Genomic DNA, 20,650 nt, shown 5'->3' with positions numbered 1-20,650 from the left:
ACATGTTTTTGTAAAGTATGTCGTTTTAACATACTAAATCTATGTAACACACTCGTGATATTTTGTTGGTTTTGTGTACACAGGAACTAGCTGTGATCTCCCAGAGTAGGAGACAAGCCACAGTCAGCACACAGACTGCTACAGAGCTACTCTGTATATCAGGCGAGGTAGGTACATCACCAATATGTTATGATTCTCGATATTAATATTTATTAATGTATTCATATGTATATTAAGTACGTCTAAATATTTTTACAAATAAAATGGATGAATGGATGGATGGATGGATGGATGGTGTATCTGTTTGTAAAATACTTTGTGTTTCCATTACAGGATTTTGAAGATATATTTATGGCGGGTGGTAAAAAGACTGTGACTGACTCCGATCACAACACCTTCATTAAGTAAGTGTTTCTGACCTCATGCTTTAATTGTGGATTTAGAATGTTTTTTAACACCATATCTGTGTTAACCACGTATCCCTCCGTATCAGCAAAGAGTTCTTTTTCAAACCACATTATGAGCTTCTTGAATAAGTTTTGATAAACGTTTGTTCCAATTATACGTATAACGATTTTATGTAATTTGAAATTAATTTCATGACAACGCATAATGCAATTTGCTCTTACATATAATAGGCACGCGCTTGATTGTCAATGTGTGTTGAATGGTCTGAGTTTGCTAAATAATTGTACGTTGTATTTGATAATGATGGGAACTTGAGCTGATTTATCACTGATGTTACTGAATGTTACATCAATATTTTGTATCATGTGTGATAATGTCGTATTTTGAAATATTGCCATGTAGCGAGACGTGACTTTAAACGTCCCACTTAGGTTATAACATCTTACATCAGGTTTTCGTCCGATGGGAAAAGATTTGTCAAATCATGGTTTCGTAGGGCAATCATATTAGCGGATTCCTTCTTACTACTGGAGTATGCTAGAGGCGATTATATAGCTTCTTCTCATTCGGTAGATTTCCAGACTAGAATTCCATAGGTCTTATTTGCTTTTATTTCGCTGTCGCTAATATCATCAGGCTTGAATTCAGAAGTACCACTGGTACTCTCGCGTGGGTCCTATATTGCTTGGGAGTAAAGCATCATGTTTAAACACTAAACGATTCCCACAAAACCAAACATAATTAGATATGATCCAATGCAGTGTGTTTGTTTTCAAATAAATTGTACACTTAATACACTCGTGAACAAGTACATAGTACGTTGTCAATCATTTTGTGTCCATTATGTGCGAACTGATTGGCTAACTCAGCATATTCAGTATTAGTGTATATGGACACACGGTTAATGTTTACATAGTCCGTGGAGGTGGAAAACAAAGACCAAACATCAATACGGCAAATGTTGATCGTTTCGTTGGTTCAATTTTCAAATTTTATCTAAACGTTTGTAGCAAAAATTCATACATATCTTGGCGGAAATCATGACACGGACATTTATTTCTCCTTTAGTTTTGGTTTTCTATGTATCTAATTTTTGCGATTTTACTCTATCCTAGAACAGCGAAAATTGTAACCGGGTGCGAAAAATATTTACAGCATCCTCAATACACGCTAGTTTTCACTCTGTATTTAACGTCTTTAGACCAGATGAGGACATAACAAGAAAGGGAAAGAGTAGAGAGAAACACAAAAGTAGCATTCAACTGATCACAGTCAGAACGAATGCTTCCGTTCACTTTAACACAGAGTTACAAACGTAAAGCTGAGGTCTCACAAAGATCAATTTGTGTGAGAATACGTTAAACAATATAATGTATATACCAGTATATGTACCTATGGAATTTTTTTTTTTTGGGACTTTGTTATTATTTTTTTTGTATACAAATATTGTATACAAAAGTTTATGTTGCGACTTTGAATCACAGATAGACAGTTGTTATTGTTGTTTATTCTGTATGTAACCAGGAAATATGATGTCAGTTTGTTGATATACACATACATAATGTTAACATATTTTATTGATCATATTTACTGACAAATATCACTTAAAACTTCTTTGGAGTGTAGATACATTCATACGTTCGTATTTGATTGAAATCTGACGTATTTTTCTATGCTATAGATTATATAGTATTTTTAGTATAAGTTTGTGTATACATTAGCCTGATAAATTGACTCTTAGTATAGCCGGACAGGTACACAATCAATACATTATCGTCCCGTCTATAACGCGAGGTTAAAGATTCACGTTCTGAACATACTATCAAAGGAGTAGTGTCAAGATAAAAACATTACACCATGTGTAACAATGATATTTCTACCCCATACGAGCGTGTCTGACAATACTTTGTAATGTTGTTTTATGGAGTTTCAAATTTAATATTTTAAGAGTAAGACATGAAATGGAGCGTCTATTTCAGACCTCGCGTTAGGGATTACCAGAAATATTTATACATTAAACTATGTGGAAAGTTGTTGTCCTATAATTCTCTTAATTATTCTTGTGACGTAACGAGTACAAGCGAGCGCTCCACAAAACTTAATAATAATAAAATAAAATAAATAGTTCGTGGATAAAAACACAAAAGCATTAATTTAATTTCAACATTTAAATCAATATAGATATTCACCGTTTATACCACAGAACTACATAAATTATTGCGAATTATTTTGATCAATCGGGTTTTTAATCAGTGGCACGAATTTCCGTTGACGACACCTGGATGAGTTAATAGTTTACTTTATACCATACCAATTTCACACATACCATTAAATAAGGAACTAAAAAGCTAACAAAATATGATCAGCATTTAGTTTTTTTCTTATTTACCTGCATATTGACCAAAAGGATATGTTTGTATTCTAGATAATTTCGCCTAAACGTTATGGAAATTTTGTATGTCAGTACATTGTCCCTTTGTCATTACATTGACGACATGGTTCCTGAACAAAAATGTACGATATTGGCATCAGGTCGCATTTGGTAAATATACTAAAAATTCTATTCTAATAATCATTTTTTATAGATACATGTAAGATAAATTATAGGGAATGAGGTTCATCGTATATCTAATATCATTACGAATGCATCCTTGAAGTCCCATATTAAACTGTCAAATAAATCCATAAATCAATTATTCGCATTATGTTGTAGCATAAAGCTGCGGAAAGAGGGGTTTTACAGCGCTTAATACTTCCCACGTGTCAGAGTATAATAAGTCTTTAAATACACCAAACTCAGGTAGCACCGACTACGTCATAGGCATTCGCCAGGTAGAATCGACCACGGGGGCTACTGTGAATGTCTTTATCTTTGCATTTCAACACTACATGCGACTTATGTTTGATTACAGCTTAACATTGAGAGGAATGTCGACAGTTAGAATCATATGTAAACGTTTCAGATACGGAAATGAAATAGAAATTAATCACCACGTGAAATCTGACTGATGTATTGTAACTTCTGGCATTACCACAGGGACAACCTAGGACCTGTTAACGTGGAATCAATACACACCTTTTCGTATTGCTTAATCAATGTATCGACTCTCAGTTTTAGTGTACACGGGGACACCCTACCACCTACCATTATACGTACAACGTCATCAATAACCTTCAATGAAGAAGTTTTTTTCTTTGCCCTTAGATCTGTTCCGGCGCGTCCGTCCATGAGAACGATATCCCGGTGCGAGTAGCTGTCTTTGTTACCATGATCGATTGGAAACTATACACGAACTTATCAATTTCATACATTTTATCATGAAAATGAAACATTAGAGACAAAAGGCTTGTCAACGTTGTAACACAGTTTGATCGACAGACCATGCGGGTGTACTGACTGATATTGTTCACCGGAATGTCAGGGAACCGTTTCTGATATAGACAGGAATTTATTAGCCAGGCGTAAATTTGAAGTAGTCAATTTCGGATGCACATGATTTTCATACTAGGACTTCGACATTGATAGGTTCCATATTGGTGTTTATGGAATTGATGTGTGTTTCCTATCGACATTTGTCATATTCTGCCGAGTACTGCCGAGTACTGCCGAGTGGTTTGATACATTTGGTGATAATGTCAGGGTCAAAACTTGAAGATTCTTTAAATTTTATCCATTCCAGGAATATTCGATTTCTCAAGAACTGGCCTGTTCACCTGCTTGCCCAAAACCCGAAAGCATGCATGTTCCATTATTTCAAGTAAGTAGTTGGAGTCATCAGAATGTACAGTCTTGGATGTAACTTAACGAATTATCACATGTGTCATTGCATTTCCAACTTATATGATTCAAGATGAACATATTCAGAATTAATATAGACAAATTATCTATATTGCGGCTCACATTTAACATTCATTTTAAAAGTAAGTCATCAAAGATTAATCGTTTCTTATCCGGCGAAATTTCTATGGCAATTTCTTCAGTCATTGAGGTTTTGAGTTTGTAGAACATACATGTAGCAGATGTGTGTATTGTATGATAACAGTCTTTTAATAAGGTCTCGACATGGTTTTATTAACTTGAGGGTAAAAAAAAAAAATTGACCAAAGGACAAAGTCCGAGGTTGACATTATTCAGGCTTATACAATCATGTTGACCGAAATCAAAAGTTTACAATAGGTTTATCATAAAATAACTAAATTTGTTTAAACAAAACAACGAACGTAAGCTATATTTGAACATATAATGATATCACGATAGAGACTGCTATGTGAAGAATATGTATGCATGGAAATGTATTCAGTTCACTAAAACATTGATGGAATATTTGAAACATTCTGACATATTGTCTATATTACAATTTTTAAATTTTGACATTAACGAACAATACTAGGGGGAGGTAAATCACAATATATGTTTGAATATAGAAACACCGAGTCAACCACTTTTTCGAGTTTTTGTTTTTTGTTTGTTTTTATCGCAGCCAGACTTTTGATTGTGAATCACGTCACATTATTTCAGCCCATTAGAAAGTGTGAAAAATATAATTCTATATTTTGTATATCTTCATTTTGGTCGGTACAATATTACATATCGAACAGTGCACTGACGTCTGTTTAAATGATACAGTTGTTCAAAGTCTATAAACAAAGTTTATATACAACAAACTGTATGAAACTTTTTTTTTTCATCTATATTTAGTCAAATCAATTCATTAATACCAGTCTTCATTATATACTAATTTGGAACAGTGAACCAACAGTTTATTGTTAATATTTTCTACATTTGATGCTTTGTCAATAAATTCCTTTCCGGAATAACCAGGGACCCAAACCGATGTCACATTACTTCAACATTGAGTAAATATAAAGGGGAAATTAAAAAAAAAAGATCAGTTAAACTCTTGTATTCTGCATACATTCTGGTACATTGATCCTGATGACGTCCCTACCAAGTTTAGAAGCATGACAGTATCGGTTTTCGGTATTTCGGAGTCTCTACTTCGTCATTCTCATATTTGTTGATAACTAAATTGCTACTGAATACTTTTGATAAAAGGATAACGATTTTCTATGTCTATCAAAAGGGTAATTTATGGATCGCGTAGACAGTATACTTCAAAATAATCCATAAGTGTACACTGTATTTAACTTTGTACAGACGTAACATTTAAAAGCTTAACGATACACTTTTATATTGACTTTTTTAAATAAAATGTTTAATTTGGATTACAGCCAAGAAATGAAATTGTTTTCAGTATATATCTCAAATAAACGTTGTGAACATTACTTTAATTTCGATTTAAAAAAAGAAGATATTTCAAGAGAATGCTTTGTTTCCTTTTCATTGTTTGATATTGTTCTGTTGTAATACATAAAAGAAATACTTATTCCCATGTCAATACATTTTCATTATCCAATGACTTAAACGATGAAATATATATATATGTTGATAGGGAAACCAATTGTAGTTTTCAGCATTTTTCAAAGCAGATTGTAACGTATCTACACGGTGTTCGTTTTCTGTATACAGAGAAATGTTCTGTTTCATGCAAGGTATTATTTTTTTTTACTGATATTGAATTATCTGGGTGACACAAAGATAGAAGGGAGTCCGTTAAAATGTGATGTTTATTTTTTTGTCACCCAGATTGCCTTTATATTGATAACCGCTTAGCATTTATATTTGCGTTTAAGAGGCAATTTTGAAATGATCTTATTGTTTCTTGATTATTCACTAAATGACTTCCCATAAAATCACATTAATATAAATGATGGCTGCAAATTGTTATGTGTATAATGTGAGAAGATTTGTAAAACGTGATGTAGGTCAAACGTGACGTCAAAAGGACCTCCTACTTCTGTTAAATGACTAGAAAACACGATATATTAATGTCGTATACCGGGAGGTAAGTTAAGTATGGTTATATAATCTATATACATTGGTTTTTATACTGCATATGTTCACATATGCTCATTGAGCTTATTATATAAATCTACCAATGATCATAGGTGGCTACGAGAGCATAATTTATGTTTCCTTCTTGATTACATTGTTATTATGATATCACAACAATATATATGTGTACTGTGGGTCTGTTGTATCTAGGTACACTGTGGATCTGCTGTATCTCGATACACTATGGATCTGCTGTATCTTGATACAATATGGGTCTCCTGTATCTTGATACAATGTAGGTCTCCTGTATCTTGATACAATGTAGATCTGCTGTATCTTGATACAATGTAGGTCTCCTGTATCTTGATACAATGTGGGTCTCCTGTATCTTGATACAATGTAGATCTGCTGTATCTTGATACAATGTAGGTCTCCTGTATCTTGATACAATATGGGTCTCCTGTATCTTGATACAATGTGGGTCTCCTGTATCTTGATACATTGTGGGTCTCCTGTATCTTGATACAATGTGGGTCTCCTGTATCTTGATACAATATGGATCTGCTGTATCTTGATACAATGTAGGTCTCCTGTATCTTGATACAATTTGGATCTGCTGTATCTTGATACAATGTGGATCTGCTGTATCTTGGTACAATGTGGGTTTCCTGTATCTTGGTACACTGTAGATCTGCTTATCTTGATACAATGTGGGTCTGCTGTATCTTGATACAATGTGGGTCTCCTGTATCTTGATACATTGTGGTCTCCTATATCTTGATGAAATGTTGATTTGCTGTATCTTGGTACACTATGGATCTGCTGTATGTTAATACAATGTGGGTCTCCTGTATCTTGATACAATGTAGGTCTCCTGTATCTTGATACAATGTGGGTCTGCTGTATCTTGGTACATTGTGGGCCTGCTGTATCTTGGTACACTGTGGGTCTCCTATATCTTGGTACACTATGGGTCTCCTGTATCTTGATACAATGTTGATTTGCTGTATCTTGGTACATTGTGGGTCTACTGTATCTTTGTACACTATGTCACAAGAAAATACCATATTTAGGATTAGGTCATGAGAACTCGTATATAGTTCTAGTATGTTCTAGTTTCACTACAGATTGTTTACCATCAAAGTCGAAATGTTAAGATATCAAGATATTCGATATGTTCCCAAATACACACATAGATTTCGTATGCTGGTAGACAAAAATGTAAAAGCGTCCCTACTTTTTCTTTCTTTCTTTACGAAATATTTCTAAGTTAGTCATATACATACATATTAACCAATAACCAACTTACCTTTCTATCACTGACATGTGTTATCTTAATTGACTGATACGTCTTTGATATGAAGGACATTTGCAGTTACCAGGTCATTCTTGTCTGTTCAATTTCCTTCTGCGTCGTTAATAGATCGTTAAAAATGAATTACACCATGCATATACATGTATAGGACATGTCACAGAAAATGCCGCGTTGAATTAGAAGATAGTTACATGGAATCCTCAGGAAAGCTAATTAAAAGGATCGTGTTTCATTTTAAATATGTCTCATCTTCGGGGAAATCACGATTTCCTGCCACATCACTGTGTGTGTTTCTATTTAAAGGTATCTATACCAACAGTAACCGGGTTATTGGTATATTGTAGGTAATCATCTAAACTTACGTAAATATTTGATCGTTTTATTTCATTTATTTCTTATTTGGCTAATGCCCATTCCCTGGATTATGTGTCAATTCGGTCCCAATCCAGTCCAAACTTTAAATGTAGCGCTACCTTGTTCTGTAGTACACACTAACACAGAACGAAATTATTTCAGTTAATTTGAAAAAAAAACACCGAATTCTCGACAGACCATGATTAGGTTCAGTAAACACATAGTTTTATCGGTTACCCCTTTTTAGTGATTTCCGCGCGGGAATCATGCACTAAATTATGATTGTGCTAATCACACTTTCGATACAGTATTTCTACGGTAAAGAATATAGGTGCGCTTATTCATCATTGCGCTAAACTGTGAAAATGCGCTTAAATTTGAGTGCGTCAAAATACGTACATTTACAGTATTTTTTACCGATAGCATTGGAATCAAGAAATGTGACTTAATTTCACAGACAAAAAATGCTTTGTCATCTTTACTCCATGATATCAACTTAAATAGCGTTTTTATTTTGCCTATCGGTAAAACGATACCAACGCAACTTTCAGTTTAATGTCCAGAAAAATAAAAATACAAAAACACAAGTAAAGAACAACTAGTATACTTCTTAATCGACGTTAGAGATACAATTTCTCATTAAACTTTACGTGAATTATTTCTTTTATGTAAGAAACCCGAACAAATCTAACAAGAGTTTTTAAGACATATTTATCAATTACTTCACCTCGCAAATGTCGCTAGAGTGCATAAATGGAATTTGAAAGTTAATAGATGTTTGCAAAAAAGCATTTAAATGTTACGTTGATAACGCCTAATCTACCTTGATAGTGTTCAAAAGGGCAATGTCACGTCATGGCTTGAATAACAGGAGTCCTATGGTACTGCCTCAAACCTTATGATTAAGCTGAGGTGTACATTATAAGTAACTAAGACATAGTAATAGTTACTTTCGCTATCATGTTTCCTCTCTTTACCATATTTTGTTACCGCATATTTACCTGTATGCCTACCAAAAGTATGATTGCTCTTTGTAACTATATATTTCTTTTAAATAAACACAAAAAGAAAAGAAAAACAAAATAAAAATAAAACATCACATCTTTGTTTTTTTCTCACCTAACCGTTACTACGTTAGGCTTTTTAAAATAAGATTAAAAGGCTTATTTTGATAAATGTTTTAACAGGTGATACTTTTTAAATTTAAATGTTTTACTTACAAGTAGTTTCCAAAGATATACCCAGATAAATGGTGGTATAATAAATACCTGTTTTCACGATTTGTTTTTTACAGCCGTGGTCAAGTGCTTGTCCGTGACAGTAACCATTCGGAATGGATCTATATTGTAAAATCAGTAAGTACGACACCATTCGGAATGGATCTATATTGTAAAATCAGTAAGTACGACACCAATCGGAATGGATCTATATTGTAAAATCAGTAAGTACGACACCACTCGGAATGGATCTATATTATAAAATCAGTAAGTACGACACCAATCGGAATGGATATATATTGTAAAATCAGTAAGTACGACACCACTCGGAATGGATCTATATTATAAAATCAGTAAGTACGACACCAATCGGAATGGATCTATATTGTAAAATCAGTAAGTACGACACCACTCGGAATGGATCTATATTGTAAAATCAGTAAGTACGACACCAATCGGAATGGATATATATTGTAAAATCAGTAAGTAAACTATTACTATACTTTTACTGCACTTATACCTGATCATTGGTTGGAAGGTTACCCAGAGATCATTTGGAAGGAACGTACTTCCCTCTGACGATGTGGTTGAAATCAACTGCTCAGTTATATGTACTTAATTCCAACAAGCTTGATCTCTATTACCAAAATATGTTTTTGAAAAAAACATGTTTTACAATTGGCCAGTTATTATTTGTTCACAATACTATAGAAATGTGGATGCTTGGGAAACATATAAGGGTAGCAACATAAGCAATGTTATCTTCATTCTCTTTACCCTGTCCATGAATACATGTAGATGCTATTCATTAATGGCATCTTTAAAAAAAGGTTCAAATGAAACTTGAAAAGGGACGGAGTTTTCGAATTTCTGATATTTTCATATGTGTAACACTATGGTACAAAAAAGGTGTATCTATATATGTTTTCTTTTTTATATAAAACTGTTTTGGCATATCAAACTCATGAGTTTAACTGATTTCAGGTGCTATATCTAAACCATGTAAACGTTTAACTGTTTAGCATTAAAATATTTGAAAACGTCAATGTCTTTCTACAGGGAAGCTTGTCAGTATTAAAGAAGCTGAAGGAGGTACTGCCACAAACAGAAGAAGAGATCATGTCGTCACATCCTAGTGAGTGGGAGAGTTTTACATCTCAAATAGTTCGATTTGATCAAACTTAATTTTTTTTATTTTACAACATTTATCAACCAATTACATGTAGATATCTATCACTTGATCACCAGTGCTTACTGGTGAAGGAAACATGATAATCTGTGACCCAAGAGATCAGACATTCCTTACCCTTTAATGTCAAAACGAACCATGGCTCTCTTTGTACTGTTTTTACTGTCTGTACAATTTTAAAGCCTTTTTTAATATGTGTTTTGACGTTCAACAATATGTAGCAAGTGTTAATTTAAATGTTCAATACAGACAATAAAAGAAAAAAGGAACGAAAACGACAACCATACGGAACCTGGCAACGGCGATCATATCAAAAGAGGCAGAGGAGTCTTACACTATCTTCTAGGGGATCTGAATCGGGCTCCGCAGAATCCAGGAAGGGATGGGAGTCAGAACCTGAAGTGTACAAATCCCAATATGATATGGAGAGGCGACTGGTTAGTTTCATTTTAGGTCATTTTCATTCAAATTCGTTCCGTTCTGCTTTTTTATTTGTCTGCTATAAACCGCAACATATTGGTTCAGTTGACTTAACTATTTTTGTCAATGGCATGGACACCTTAGTTTATTAAGATGCTGCGTGATTTTGTTAAAAAGAATAAGAAGCTTAACCTCCGTAATATCTCGTCTTATGCTTCATTTAAATCTCTATATGTGTTTCTATTTGATCCACATTTATTGATGTTGAGTTAGAATTCCGGTTTCATTTTAATGTGACCATTCTTTTGTAATGTCTATTAATGTTTCATATCTTAAGCTGAAATCAACATGAGGATGGTCAGGTAAATGTTGTTTTAATTATAGGAACGGAGCCTTCCAGGTCTAAACAATCCAAGTGAGAGATTGGGCGTCCTTAATTACGATACCATCATTAACAAACATAAGGCAAGGATCACTGCCAGCAAGCGTTTGAATGAAGATGAAGACGATTTCAGATTACCTCCCTTACCTAATGATGACGCTCCGTCTAAGGAAAATCATGAGAAAGATGAAGAGGACTCTGAAATAAGTAGCCAAAAAGTGCGGCTACCAAATATACGGAAAACATCAAAGGTAAAAGAAAAAACGTTCTGCCATGCCTTTGTTTATTTTGTTAAGGTTTATGACAGTTTCAGTTTTCATTTATTTTAGATATGTAATATTGTCTTTCGTTTGAAATATAAGCTCATGTTTTTGTGAATGTGTCTTATTGATGTCTGCTTACATTGAAATGTTATGACGGAGAACTCAAGTGAAACGCTCAACACTTGGTCGGTATATATTATGTACGTTATATACCGATATGTAGTTTGCTTCATGGCGTTCAATTGCATTACGGGTTCAGAACTGAAATTTATACAGGATTCAAGAACACTATTTTATGTTTTAATGTGTTTAATTTGACGATAGGGAGCGTACCTGTCCTCTGGCAAGCCTAATAGGAAAATCAGCAGAAAGGAACAGGAACAAAATATTCAAGAGGAAATTCATAAAAGAGAGGAAGGTATTAAAGAAATTGAGATACTGAATGTCAAATCTTAAATAATGCTTTTGGCATAAATACATTGTATATTTTCCTAGATAATTGTAATAAATACTGGTTGGAATTCGGAGTATATGCCGAATATTGTCTTTTTTATTTCGTTTTTTACTGAATGGTTTGTTTTGTTTGAATGAGTATCTGGAGGTGATTTTAATTAATTCGAAATACTATCCATACTGCTTTTTCACTAGCTAAATTGTCTTACAACAAATCGTTTCGCTTGGTGAATTGTTTATCAAATTTAAGTTAGAATACCTGTTGCAATATGTATATATATATCATAGTAACTCAAATGACGACAAAGCAAGACAATCTTATGACTGATTGGGCCTCGAATTCGCCTAGCAATATACGCATACATCTGAACTAACTTCAAAGTGATATTTAACTCATTATTCGATCGTTTCTTTTAGAATTATGGAGGAAAAAGGCAACACAGGAAGAAGGCAGAAAAACCATAGCTGAGGAGTTCGACAACAAACCACTGACAGATTATAAACTCACGGAGGCTGATCTTCACCCAATGTTTATTCTAGTCAAAGTCCTGGAAAGGGGACAATACTTCGTAAGCACTTGTTACTCTTTAAATGTTAATTCAAAGGAGATAGGAGTAATTTCCCTTTAAATACCCTTGATTTAGATACTTCAGCTGAAAATAAAGAAAAACATAACTAAAATACTATAACTATTAACGAAACAGCAACACTGAAAATAGTCAGTAGTAACGCTGACACGAAGTCGGACTAGTTCAGCCGCCTCCAAAAGCCATGCCCTTCTTTTAATTGTGTAGTTTATTTTATGCAGATATATATATAGAGGATATTAAATGGTTTCCCGTTAAATATAACATATATTTCACGAGTATGACAGAATATCGATATTTTCACGAGTGCGAAGCACGAGTGAAAAATATCGAAATATTCTGTCATACGAGTGAAATATATGTTATATTTAACGGGCAACCATTCAATTTTCTTTTTATTGCATTTCATAAACTTAAAAACAAAATTAAAAACATTAAAAATTAATAGCGTCAAAAAGTGCGGGAATCAGTAATGACGCCATCTCTTTGTGACGTTCCTCCACGTCAACTTGAAGGCGCCATTTTGAAAGGACTGATCAACGCAACTTAAGCGTTTTCTGCTGTTATAGTAGAATCTGTGCATGAATAGCAAATGTCAAGTGAGTATTTTGTCAAAAACTAGTCGGAAAATTTCAGAAATACAGTAAAATAACCAATTTATCTATCTCCGCTTCGGTTGAAAAAATCTGCAAGTTTCAACGAGTTGAATACAAGGGTCCGCTCTGATTGGTCAAAAACGAAAACTTTATTTTCACTGCAAAACTTGTATTTTCACTGCAAAATCTTATATTTTCACTGCCTCATCGCTGCAGTGAAAATATAAGTTTTATTAGTTTGATAAATTTCTATATTTAACTGGCAAAAATGCAATAAATATATATATTGATTTTATCCCAACGTTCTTCTTTTTCAGAATAATAATGTTTTCTATTTACCAAGTCATTCACAGTAGCCTTTCGATATATTTAATGTAGTGAATTGATGTGAAATCAGATTCTTGATAATACATTTTACGTGCTTGTTAATGTATAACGTACTACTTTATTTTACAACATTTATATATGCCGGAATTTTATTGGCGTAATCAGAAACCAAATACAATCTCTCCGCATCTGTGCTCTCTGTCTGGCAGAAATTGTCTTGGCATTTATAATGGTCATAGATTTGTTTTGCAAGCTAAATTCTCAAACTGGCTTACTTCCCCTTACTGTAGTTTGAAACTTAGGAATCAAACGTATCTAAGAGAATACTATGAATGTTAAGCTGATTATATATAAATATATACTGACCATCAACCGTTATTATCTGATTTGGTCCTAGTCCTGACACCGGGAAAGATAACATGCGATATCAAGTTGGTATACAGAGTATTATTATACTGTAATTTCGTATTCTTTTGTAAACAGGGTGTTCACAGTGTAATCGGAACAGAGAAACAGACGTCATTTAGCGTGGTCAGTAACGGTGCTGAATGTATAATGATCTCAAAGAAATTTTTCAAGGAAAAATCCACGGACGCCGTCAGACGAAATCTTGAAGAATGCGTAAGTTGATTAAGTGGCGGGTTGTTGGATATTTTTGTTCGCCGTCTATTAAATTTATTCTGTTTTAATGCAATAGTTCCTTAAAGGTTTCTTATTCGTAATGGATTTTAAGATATCCTTTATCAACCTAAATTTAAAATATCTCGGGAAATATATATGTTATTAACTGTAGCTAACTTTACTGGTTTCGTGACGATGTTTTAGCGTTTTTCAAGTGGAAAATAAACATTGTAATTGAAACCCTATCGAAAGGAATCCGCTCCTTCTTTACATCCGAAAAATAATTGTATATGCCCTGAGATCTTTTCGAAAACTTTTCATTTAAACGTTGAAATATGCTATGGAAACCCTATAGTAAATAATCTTGAGTGTCGCGAGAAATACTTAGCGTGAACTGTCAAAGCAGAAAAAATCATTATTTTTCATATTCATGTACGAAATCATTTGATTGACATGCCTTGCCTCAGATAATGAAACAATATTTTCTGTATTAAATCCCTACTTTCTGTATTTCATACATAAAGAGACCCGTTTCTTCAATAAAAATCTTCATGTATAGTTAAGATTTTGGAATGGACAAAATTTGAGATTTCAATACCTTTCCTGTAAATATGGATTATGCCCCATCTAATAATATAATCTAAAAAACAATATAATCAACCTTAAGCAATTACCTGGTTCCCTATATATTCGTTTGGAAAGAGTGACAAGACCGGATATTTAGGGCTTATATTCCACGGCCATGTCTTTTTTGTTTTTTGTTTGTTTGTAGAAGTCATTTCTATGATTAAAATTTAAAATTAGATCTACTATGGAAAAATGAAAATGAGTTTTCTACAAAAAGAAAATCGATTTCCTCAAAAAGATGAATATTTGTTCTTTATCGCCTTTGTACACTGTTTTCAGCACATTTTGTGCTGGGAAATATAACAAGTTGCAATAGGGCAAAAATAGTATGATTGAGTGTAACAGCCTTACTGGTAATAATAATAAAACACCAAAGTAAAACATATTGCGTTATAATGAAGCATTTTGCGAAAATGTCAGGAAATGTGTGTAAAGAGTTAGTTTAACGTTAGTCAGGTCAAATGAAAAGAAGATCATAAAATGAAAATTGATGACATTCTATTAGGATTGAAATGAGACATTTTATCAAGCTTTGATTATATTCTCATATATTTTTCTCATTTCTTTTTTCATCTTTCTTTGTGTTATTCCAAATACTGAAATTAAAATTTCAGTATTTTATCGCACTCCTGGAATAAAATCATCACGCTCTTTTCCTTATTCCCGGCTACTACCTTTTAGGACTCAGACAATTTCCCCTGTATTAAGTCCCTGAAGAAAATGTGTTCTTGGGTTTGTAGCTATTTTCCTGTGTAGATAACATATGAAATGGGTACTTTCTATATACGACAATACCTAGTAGGGTCTTGAGATTTGAAAAATCAAAAATATATACTAAAAATAGAAACACACGGGATTCCCGGTATAAAAGGAGTGGGGGTTCTGCAGTACACTGTAAATGCCAGGGTTACTCTCTTTCGAGTACCCGTGTGCTCTTATTTTTTATCAAACCTATACAATAACATCATTTATCAGTTAGCGAAAACTTCAAATTCGATATGATATATCCTTTCACATCATTTGAACTTCAAATGAACGAATGAAAGGATGGAGTCACTAGTAATAGTCATTAATAAAATATTCCGTTGTGTGAGCCCTTGAAGTAGTATACGACGTAGTAATTACGTTACTTACCTTGTGGTTTTCGTCCTTGCAACGGCAAGTTATGATTTAACTAGAAGAATAAGAACAGAGTCATACTTTATTTTCATACCTTTGTATTAGAGTTACATTAATGCTACTAATAGTCCTGCTTAATTTCTCCTAGGCATATGAATGCTATTATGAACGTGATCTTGAAAACATTCACAAAAAAATCTAGAATAGCAAACGTTAATATATATTTTGAGTGTAAACTCTGTCTTCTTTAACTTAGTCTCTAAATATTAGTGTCGTAAACTATTTCCAACCAAAGCTGGTTCTTACAGTAAAATTGGTCAGCTAGTGGTTATTTCTTATTACATATACAGTGTACACCGTTACAATGAATAAACAATATTGATGATTTATTGGATGTACTCCTATAAGACTGTCGATATCAGATACGATTTATGGCACTGCCTGATCTGTAGCGTATTGATATTAACAGGAAAGCCGGTTTCCCTCTGACGAGGCCCTGCAAAAATCTCTCCAGAGCTATGTTAACTGGCAGGCAGACAGGAAGAAAATGTACCTCAGCGTCGTGAACGATAAACAGAAAAGAAAAGAAAAACGACGCCAATACTTGCCGCAATACACTGGTCAATATTGCTTTCGAACAGGCCCTGTATGATTAGGTAATTTGTTGTAAGCAGAATTTTTAACCAAAGATACGAAAGATAAGTATGATTCATTTTGATATAGACAGAAGTGTTATAGAAGAACACAGCTTCGGAATGTAATACAGACAACAGTAATTTAACAATGACATAGAGGTAATTAAACGTGAAAAATGGCCTGCTGGGCACTGGTCCGGAACTGGCTTCTATTGATTAAGTCACAGGACAATAACGAAAATGGGGCCAACTCGAACAAGGTCAATGAAAAAGAAATAAATAATGCTTGTTATTTTGAAGGTGCTTCAGTACATTGTTTTATACAGTGACATACACACTTACATCGAAGTGACAGGTTATTAAAGAAGTTCGTTCTTCGTAGACAATCTAACGTTATTGAAGAGATATATCATATAGACAGAAGAGGTCATGTCACTTAGTAGATAAGATTTAGGGAGATAAATGCATTTATATTCACGAAAATACCAACAAGTCAAATCACAAGGGATCAAGACAGAGGAAGATATCCCTAGAACAACATATGGATTTGAAACACTAAATACATTGTATAATGTGGGACTTGATATGCATGGAAACAAAAATAAGTGCATCCTGTAACGACCAGCAGAGAATTACGTTGGTCTGATAATTGATTCCGGAGATGAAAAGTAGTAGATTTGGTCTTAGGACATTATGTTTAGCAATGTATCCAGTGATTAAACAAAACTTAAATGTTATAGCAGAAATGTAGTAACTAATACGAATTGGGCATACTCTGTGTTATCTGTTGTACTTAACATATATGATATTTGAACATTACACATTAGTATGATATTGTGGTTCTCAAAAATAATATGGATAGTTCTCCCACATTTGTATGTACCGTCAAAGAGATTTAGAAAATATACTTTTTTATGAAATCATTTGGATAATTATTTCCTTTGTCATATATGTCATATAAAATAACAATGACGTCAGTCTTCGACACACAACAGACTGAGGGGCTGCCGTTGATCAGTATGTTACATTTCAATTTTGATATAATTCATGCATATTTGTCGAGGGTTACTTCACAGATTAAAACGTCAGTTACGTTTGGTTGATTTAATACTACTTTAATATAAACAATCGCTGGACTATGTTGTTTTTGTTATGTTTTATCAAAACTCTGATCGTGTGAATTACAACGGGATTCCACTCTAGATTCAAACCAGATAGGATATTCAACAGAACACAAAAGATAAAATCAAAATAGCAGAAGAGAATATAACAATATATATATATGTTAGCCACACACCGTATTCGACGAAAGTTTGACTGGTTTTGCTTCACATCTCATGTACATATATACGTCGTGTATAGGGATCACGGAACCAAATGATTTCCCATAGACGGTAATGTTAACGTTTATCACTGTACTGCTTAAATGGAGTTTTCAACACTGGTCCAGTAGCAATAATTTTGAAGTATGTCATCTCGGAAACCTCTAAATGGAATTATAAAAAATTCTACCAATTTTAACTTTTTTTATATGGGGGCCGCCATCTTGTATTGAAATCAGCACCAAAAATTCATCTAAATTAACTACAAAATACACACTTACTTACCTCCCCCTGACAAAAACAGGCTAGCAAAAAAATAACTGTTTTTCTATATATTTTAAATCTATATGTATTGCCCGACCCACATATTAAAACTTTGGAAACTTCTCTCACCTTAATATCCAATCAGTAGGCCCCGATGTATTCACCTTCCTATTAAATCTTCTGCCCAAACGGGGAAAACCAACATTCTATTTTTGATTTGGTTCTGTGGTCCCTAAAGCTGTGAAAAATGTGGGAACAAATAAAGTACACCAGACTAATAAACGATGGAAACTATCTGTTCTGACTTATTTACTTCTAATTGAAAAGACACTTGAGATTAAATAATATATTTAAATCTACGCTTCGTACTCTTCTACTGATACATTTCAAATAAAGCAAGATTAACAGCTAGATTTGCGTGGTACTTGGATCAAATGTCTTAAAATGTTTATAAAAATAACCTATTTTTCCTATTAAAGAAACATTATTTAAATACTACGACTTTAATTAAATATTATCTATTTCGTTTAATTAAGATGTCTTTGGTAAAGTGATATTGTGGGGGTACATGTATTTCAGTTTAATTAATTAGATATATATTCCATCAGCTTTAGCGATCTAGAGTTCCAGTCTCAGCATCAAAGAATTCATGGCACACCTATGTTTCACCTACATACAATCTCTTTACCTTCTGATACCCAGGCAAACATGCAACGTTGTTGTCATGGTTCATTTATTGAAGCATATGTACATGGTATCATCATACATCCGTCATCCTCATACATCATCGCAATACAACATTAGAGGAGACTGATAATGTACTCCTTGTAAACGTCTAACAACTCCATTTCTTTCTCACCATTACTCATCTGCTTGTACGTGATCAGCTTATGTTGTTATTCTCGTACTACATGATGCGACCTCAGAAAGTTCCGTGCATATAGCGCTGTTTAAACGATTTGTTGGTATTTATACATGGTAATGATATTTTTATATACGTTTAACCATTGTTTCCACTGAATATCGGTAATATTTCACAATTAAAAGATAAACAATTCCACAATTTTTGCAAAATAATTTTCTTCAAGCGTTTTGGAAAAATCGCTGAAATATTTGTTCAATATCGGTAATATTTCACAATTAAAAGATAAACCATTTTTTTCAGTATTCACGTACAGTCAATTTAAAGTCCAAGTAAAGTTACGGATAAAGCGTCCTCCATCTAGTCATGTTGAATACGACTTTTTTGTACTTATGTATATCTTTTCTCACAGAAAAGGTTACAGCACATATGATTTGTTACAAAATACCAGTGGTAATGTCCTTCATTTGAAAAACTCAACAGGTCATCTCTGTTGTTAGTCTGAGAGAAGATGACAACGTGACGTTCGTTTTAATAGGATGACAGTATTTGTTCTTTTTTTTCTGTAAATCTGATCAGTGCTGGATATTTTATATTGGGTTATATCAAAGTGAACTGAACTGGTAATCAAAAAATGACTTCACCTTTTATGACTATCTTTGATATGTTCATACCAAAACAAAGATCATTTTATTGGACCATACATATTATGACAAATTTAATTTCACAATTTTGGACATCAAGGCTTAAATAACCGACACCAACATCCAACAGATATTTATACATGAATATAAAATATATAATTTGATCACTGAATGATTGGATTGTAGAGTTTAGTCACTGGATCACACATCTTAACTCAGTCCTGTTTCGGTCACTGGCATTTGCTGGTACTTTAGGGGCACTACTGCCAGCATTTGTGCGCATTTGCGCCACTAACAAGTCCGTACGAATACTTGGCCGGCGCACATTTGGCGCAATGGTTCCACACGCGTCTGACATTTTGCGCCTTATTGACATCCCTCGCTTTCCCGACTGTGAACTGTTTCCGCCGATATATGAGGGTTGGACACGCCGATGTAATGACGGACTCATTTCTACGGGTAACTTAGCGAGATCAAATAATGTCTGAAACGATTCCTCAACATTGATGTTCTTTTTTGCTGATGTTTCAAGAAAACCACAGTGATGATATGCTTCCCTTAGCATTTCTGGTTCCGAAGGGTCAATAACTCTGTTTTTATCTTTATCGCATTTATTTCCCACAATCATCATCGGAACATGAGCTAACCGTTTTGTCTCTTTCCGGCATTGGCTTTTGCACTCTTGGATCTGTTTACACAACTTTGACACTTCCTCGAATGAATCTCTGTTGTCGATACTGTATACGAGGACAAACAGGTCACCTGAATTAAAACAAAAATACAACGCATTAATTAATTAGCTGAAAAGCTTTATCAGTATGACATGCAGAGATAAAGAAATATTCGATCCCTTGACACGCATCGTAGTACCTTAATCATGTAAATCCTGGTATTCGTGTCAACGACTCCAGCGACACTATCATGAAAGCATTGTTTTTCTTGTGATATATGAACTGCGACACCAGATGCCGTATATCTTAGAACAACAGATGACAGTGCGTTATTTATAGTAAAGCCATGACATGAAATTTAATCAAAACTTATATCATATAATGCATCGACAGGGAAATGGTTCAAGGTTTATTTAATTTGCATGTAGCGTCCTCGCAACATATAAGGACTTGTGTATTTGGTTTTTCATATCTAAAG

General features: G+C 33.6%; 2 protein-coding genes across 7 annotated transcripts in view; one reads left to right on the top strand and one right to left on the bottom strand.

The window, feature by feature from the left end:
- LOC117331570 overlaps positions 1-17,546 on the top strand; it is a 63,502-nt gene extending 45,956 nt beyond the window's left edge. For all 4 annotated transcript variants that reach the window (XM_033890376.1, XM_033890385.1, XM_033890367.1 and 1 more), the window contains 11 exons: positions 84-167; positions 334-404; positions 4,089-4,166; positions 9,268-9,328; positions 10,250-10,325; positions 10,629-10,816; positions 11,184-11,432; positions 11,769-11,862; positions 12,315-12,466; positions 13,891-14,028; positions 16,244-17,546. In XM_033890376.1, the coding sequence (XP_033746267.1) occupies positions 84-167; positions 334-404; positions 4,089-4,166; positions 9,268-9,328; positions 10,250-10,325; positions 10,629-10,816; positions 11,184-11,432; positions 11,769-11,862; positions 12,315-12,466; positions 13,891-14,028; positions 16,244-16,426 (1,374 nt within the window). In that variant the 3' untranslated portion in view covers positions 16,427-17,546. The remainder of the gene's footprint in view (positions 1-83; positions 168-333; positions 405-4,088; positions 4,167-9,267; positions 9,329-10,249; positions 10,326-10,628; positions 10,817-11,183; positions 11,433-11,768; positions 11,863-12,314; positions 12,467-13,890; positions 14,029-16,243) is intronic.
- A 1,511-nt stretch (positions 17,547-19,057) lies between these two features.
- The window catches only part of LOC117331557 (GTP-binding protein Rhes-like), a 57,706-nt gene continuing 56,113 nt past the window's right edge, over positions 19,058-20,650 (bottom strand). For all 3 annotated transcript variants that reach the window (XM_033890353.1, XM_033890334.1, XM_033890343.1), the window contains exon 3: positions 19,058-20,263. In XM_033890353.1, coding sequence (XP_033746244.1) covers positions 19,695-20,263 — 569 coding nt within the window. In that variant the 3' untranslated portion in view covers positions 19,058-19,694. The remainder of the gene's footprint in view (positions 20,264-20,650) is intronic.

This window comes from Pecten maximus, chromosome 1, assembly GCF_902652985.1.
Source record: "Pecten maximus chromosome 1, xPecMax1.1, whole genome shotgun sequence".
Lineage (NCBI taxonomy): Eukaryota > Metazoa > Mollusca > Bivalvia > Pectinida > Pectinidae > Pecten > Pecten maximus.
Note: the sequence above shows the minus strand (reverse complement) of the source record. Positions and strands in the feature narration are given on the sequence as shown.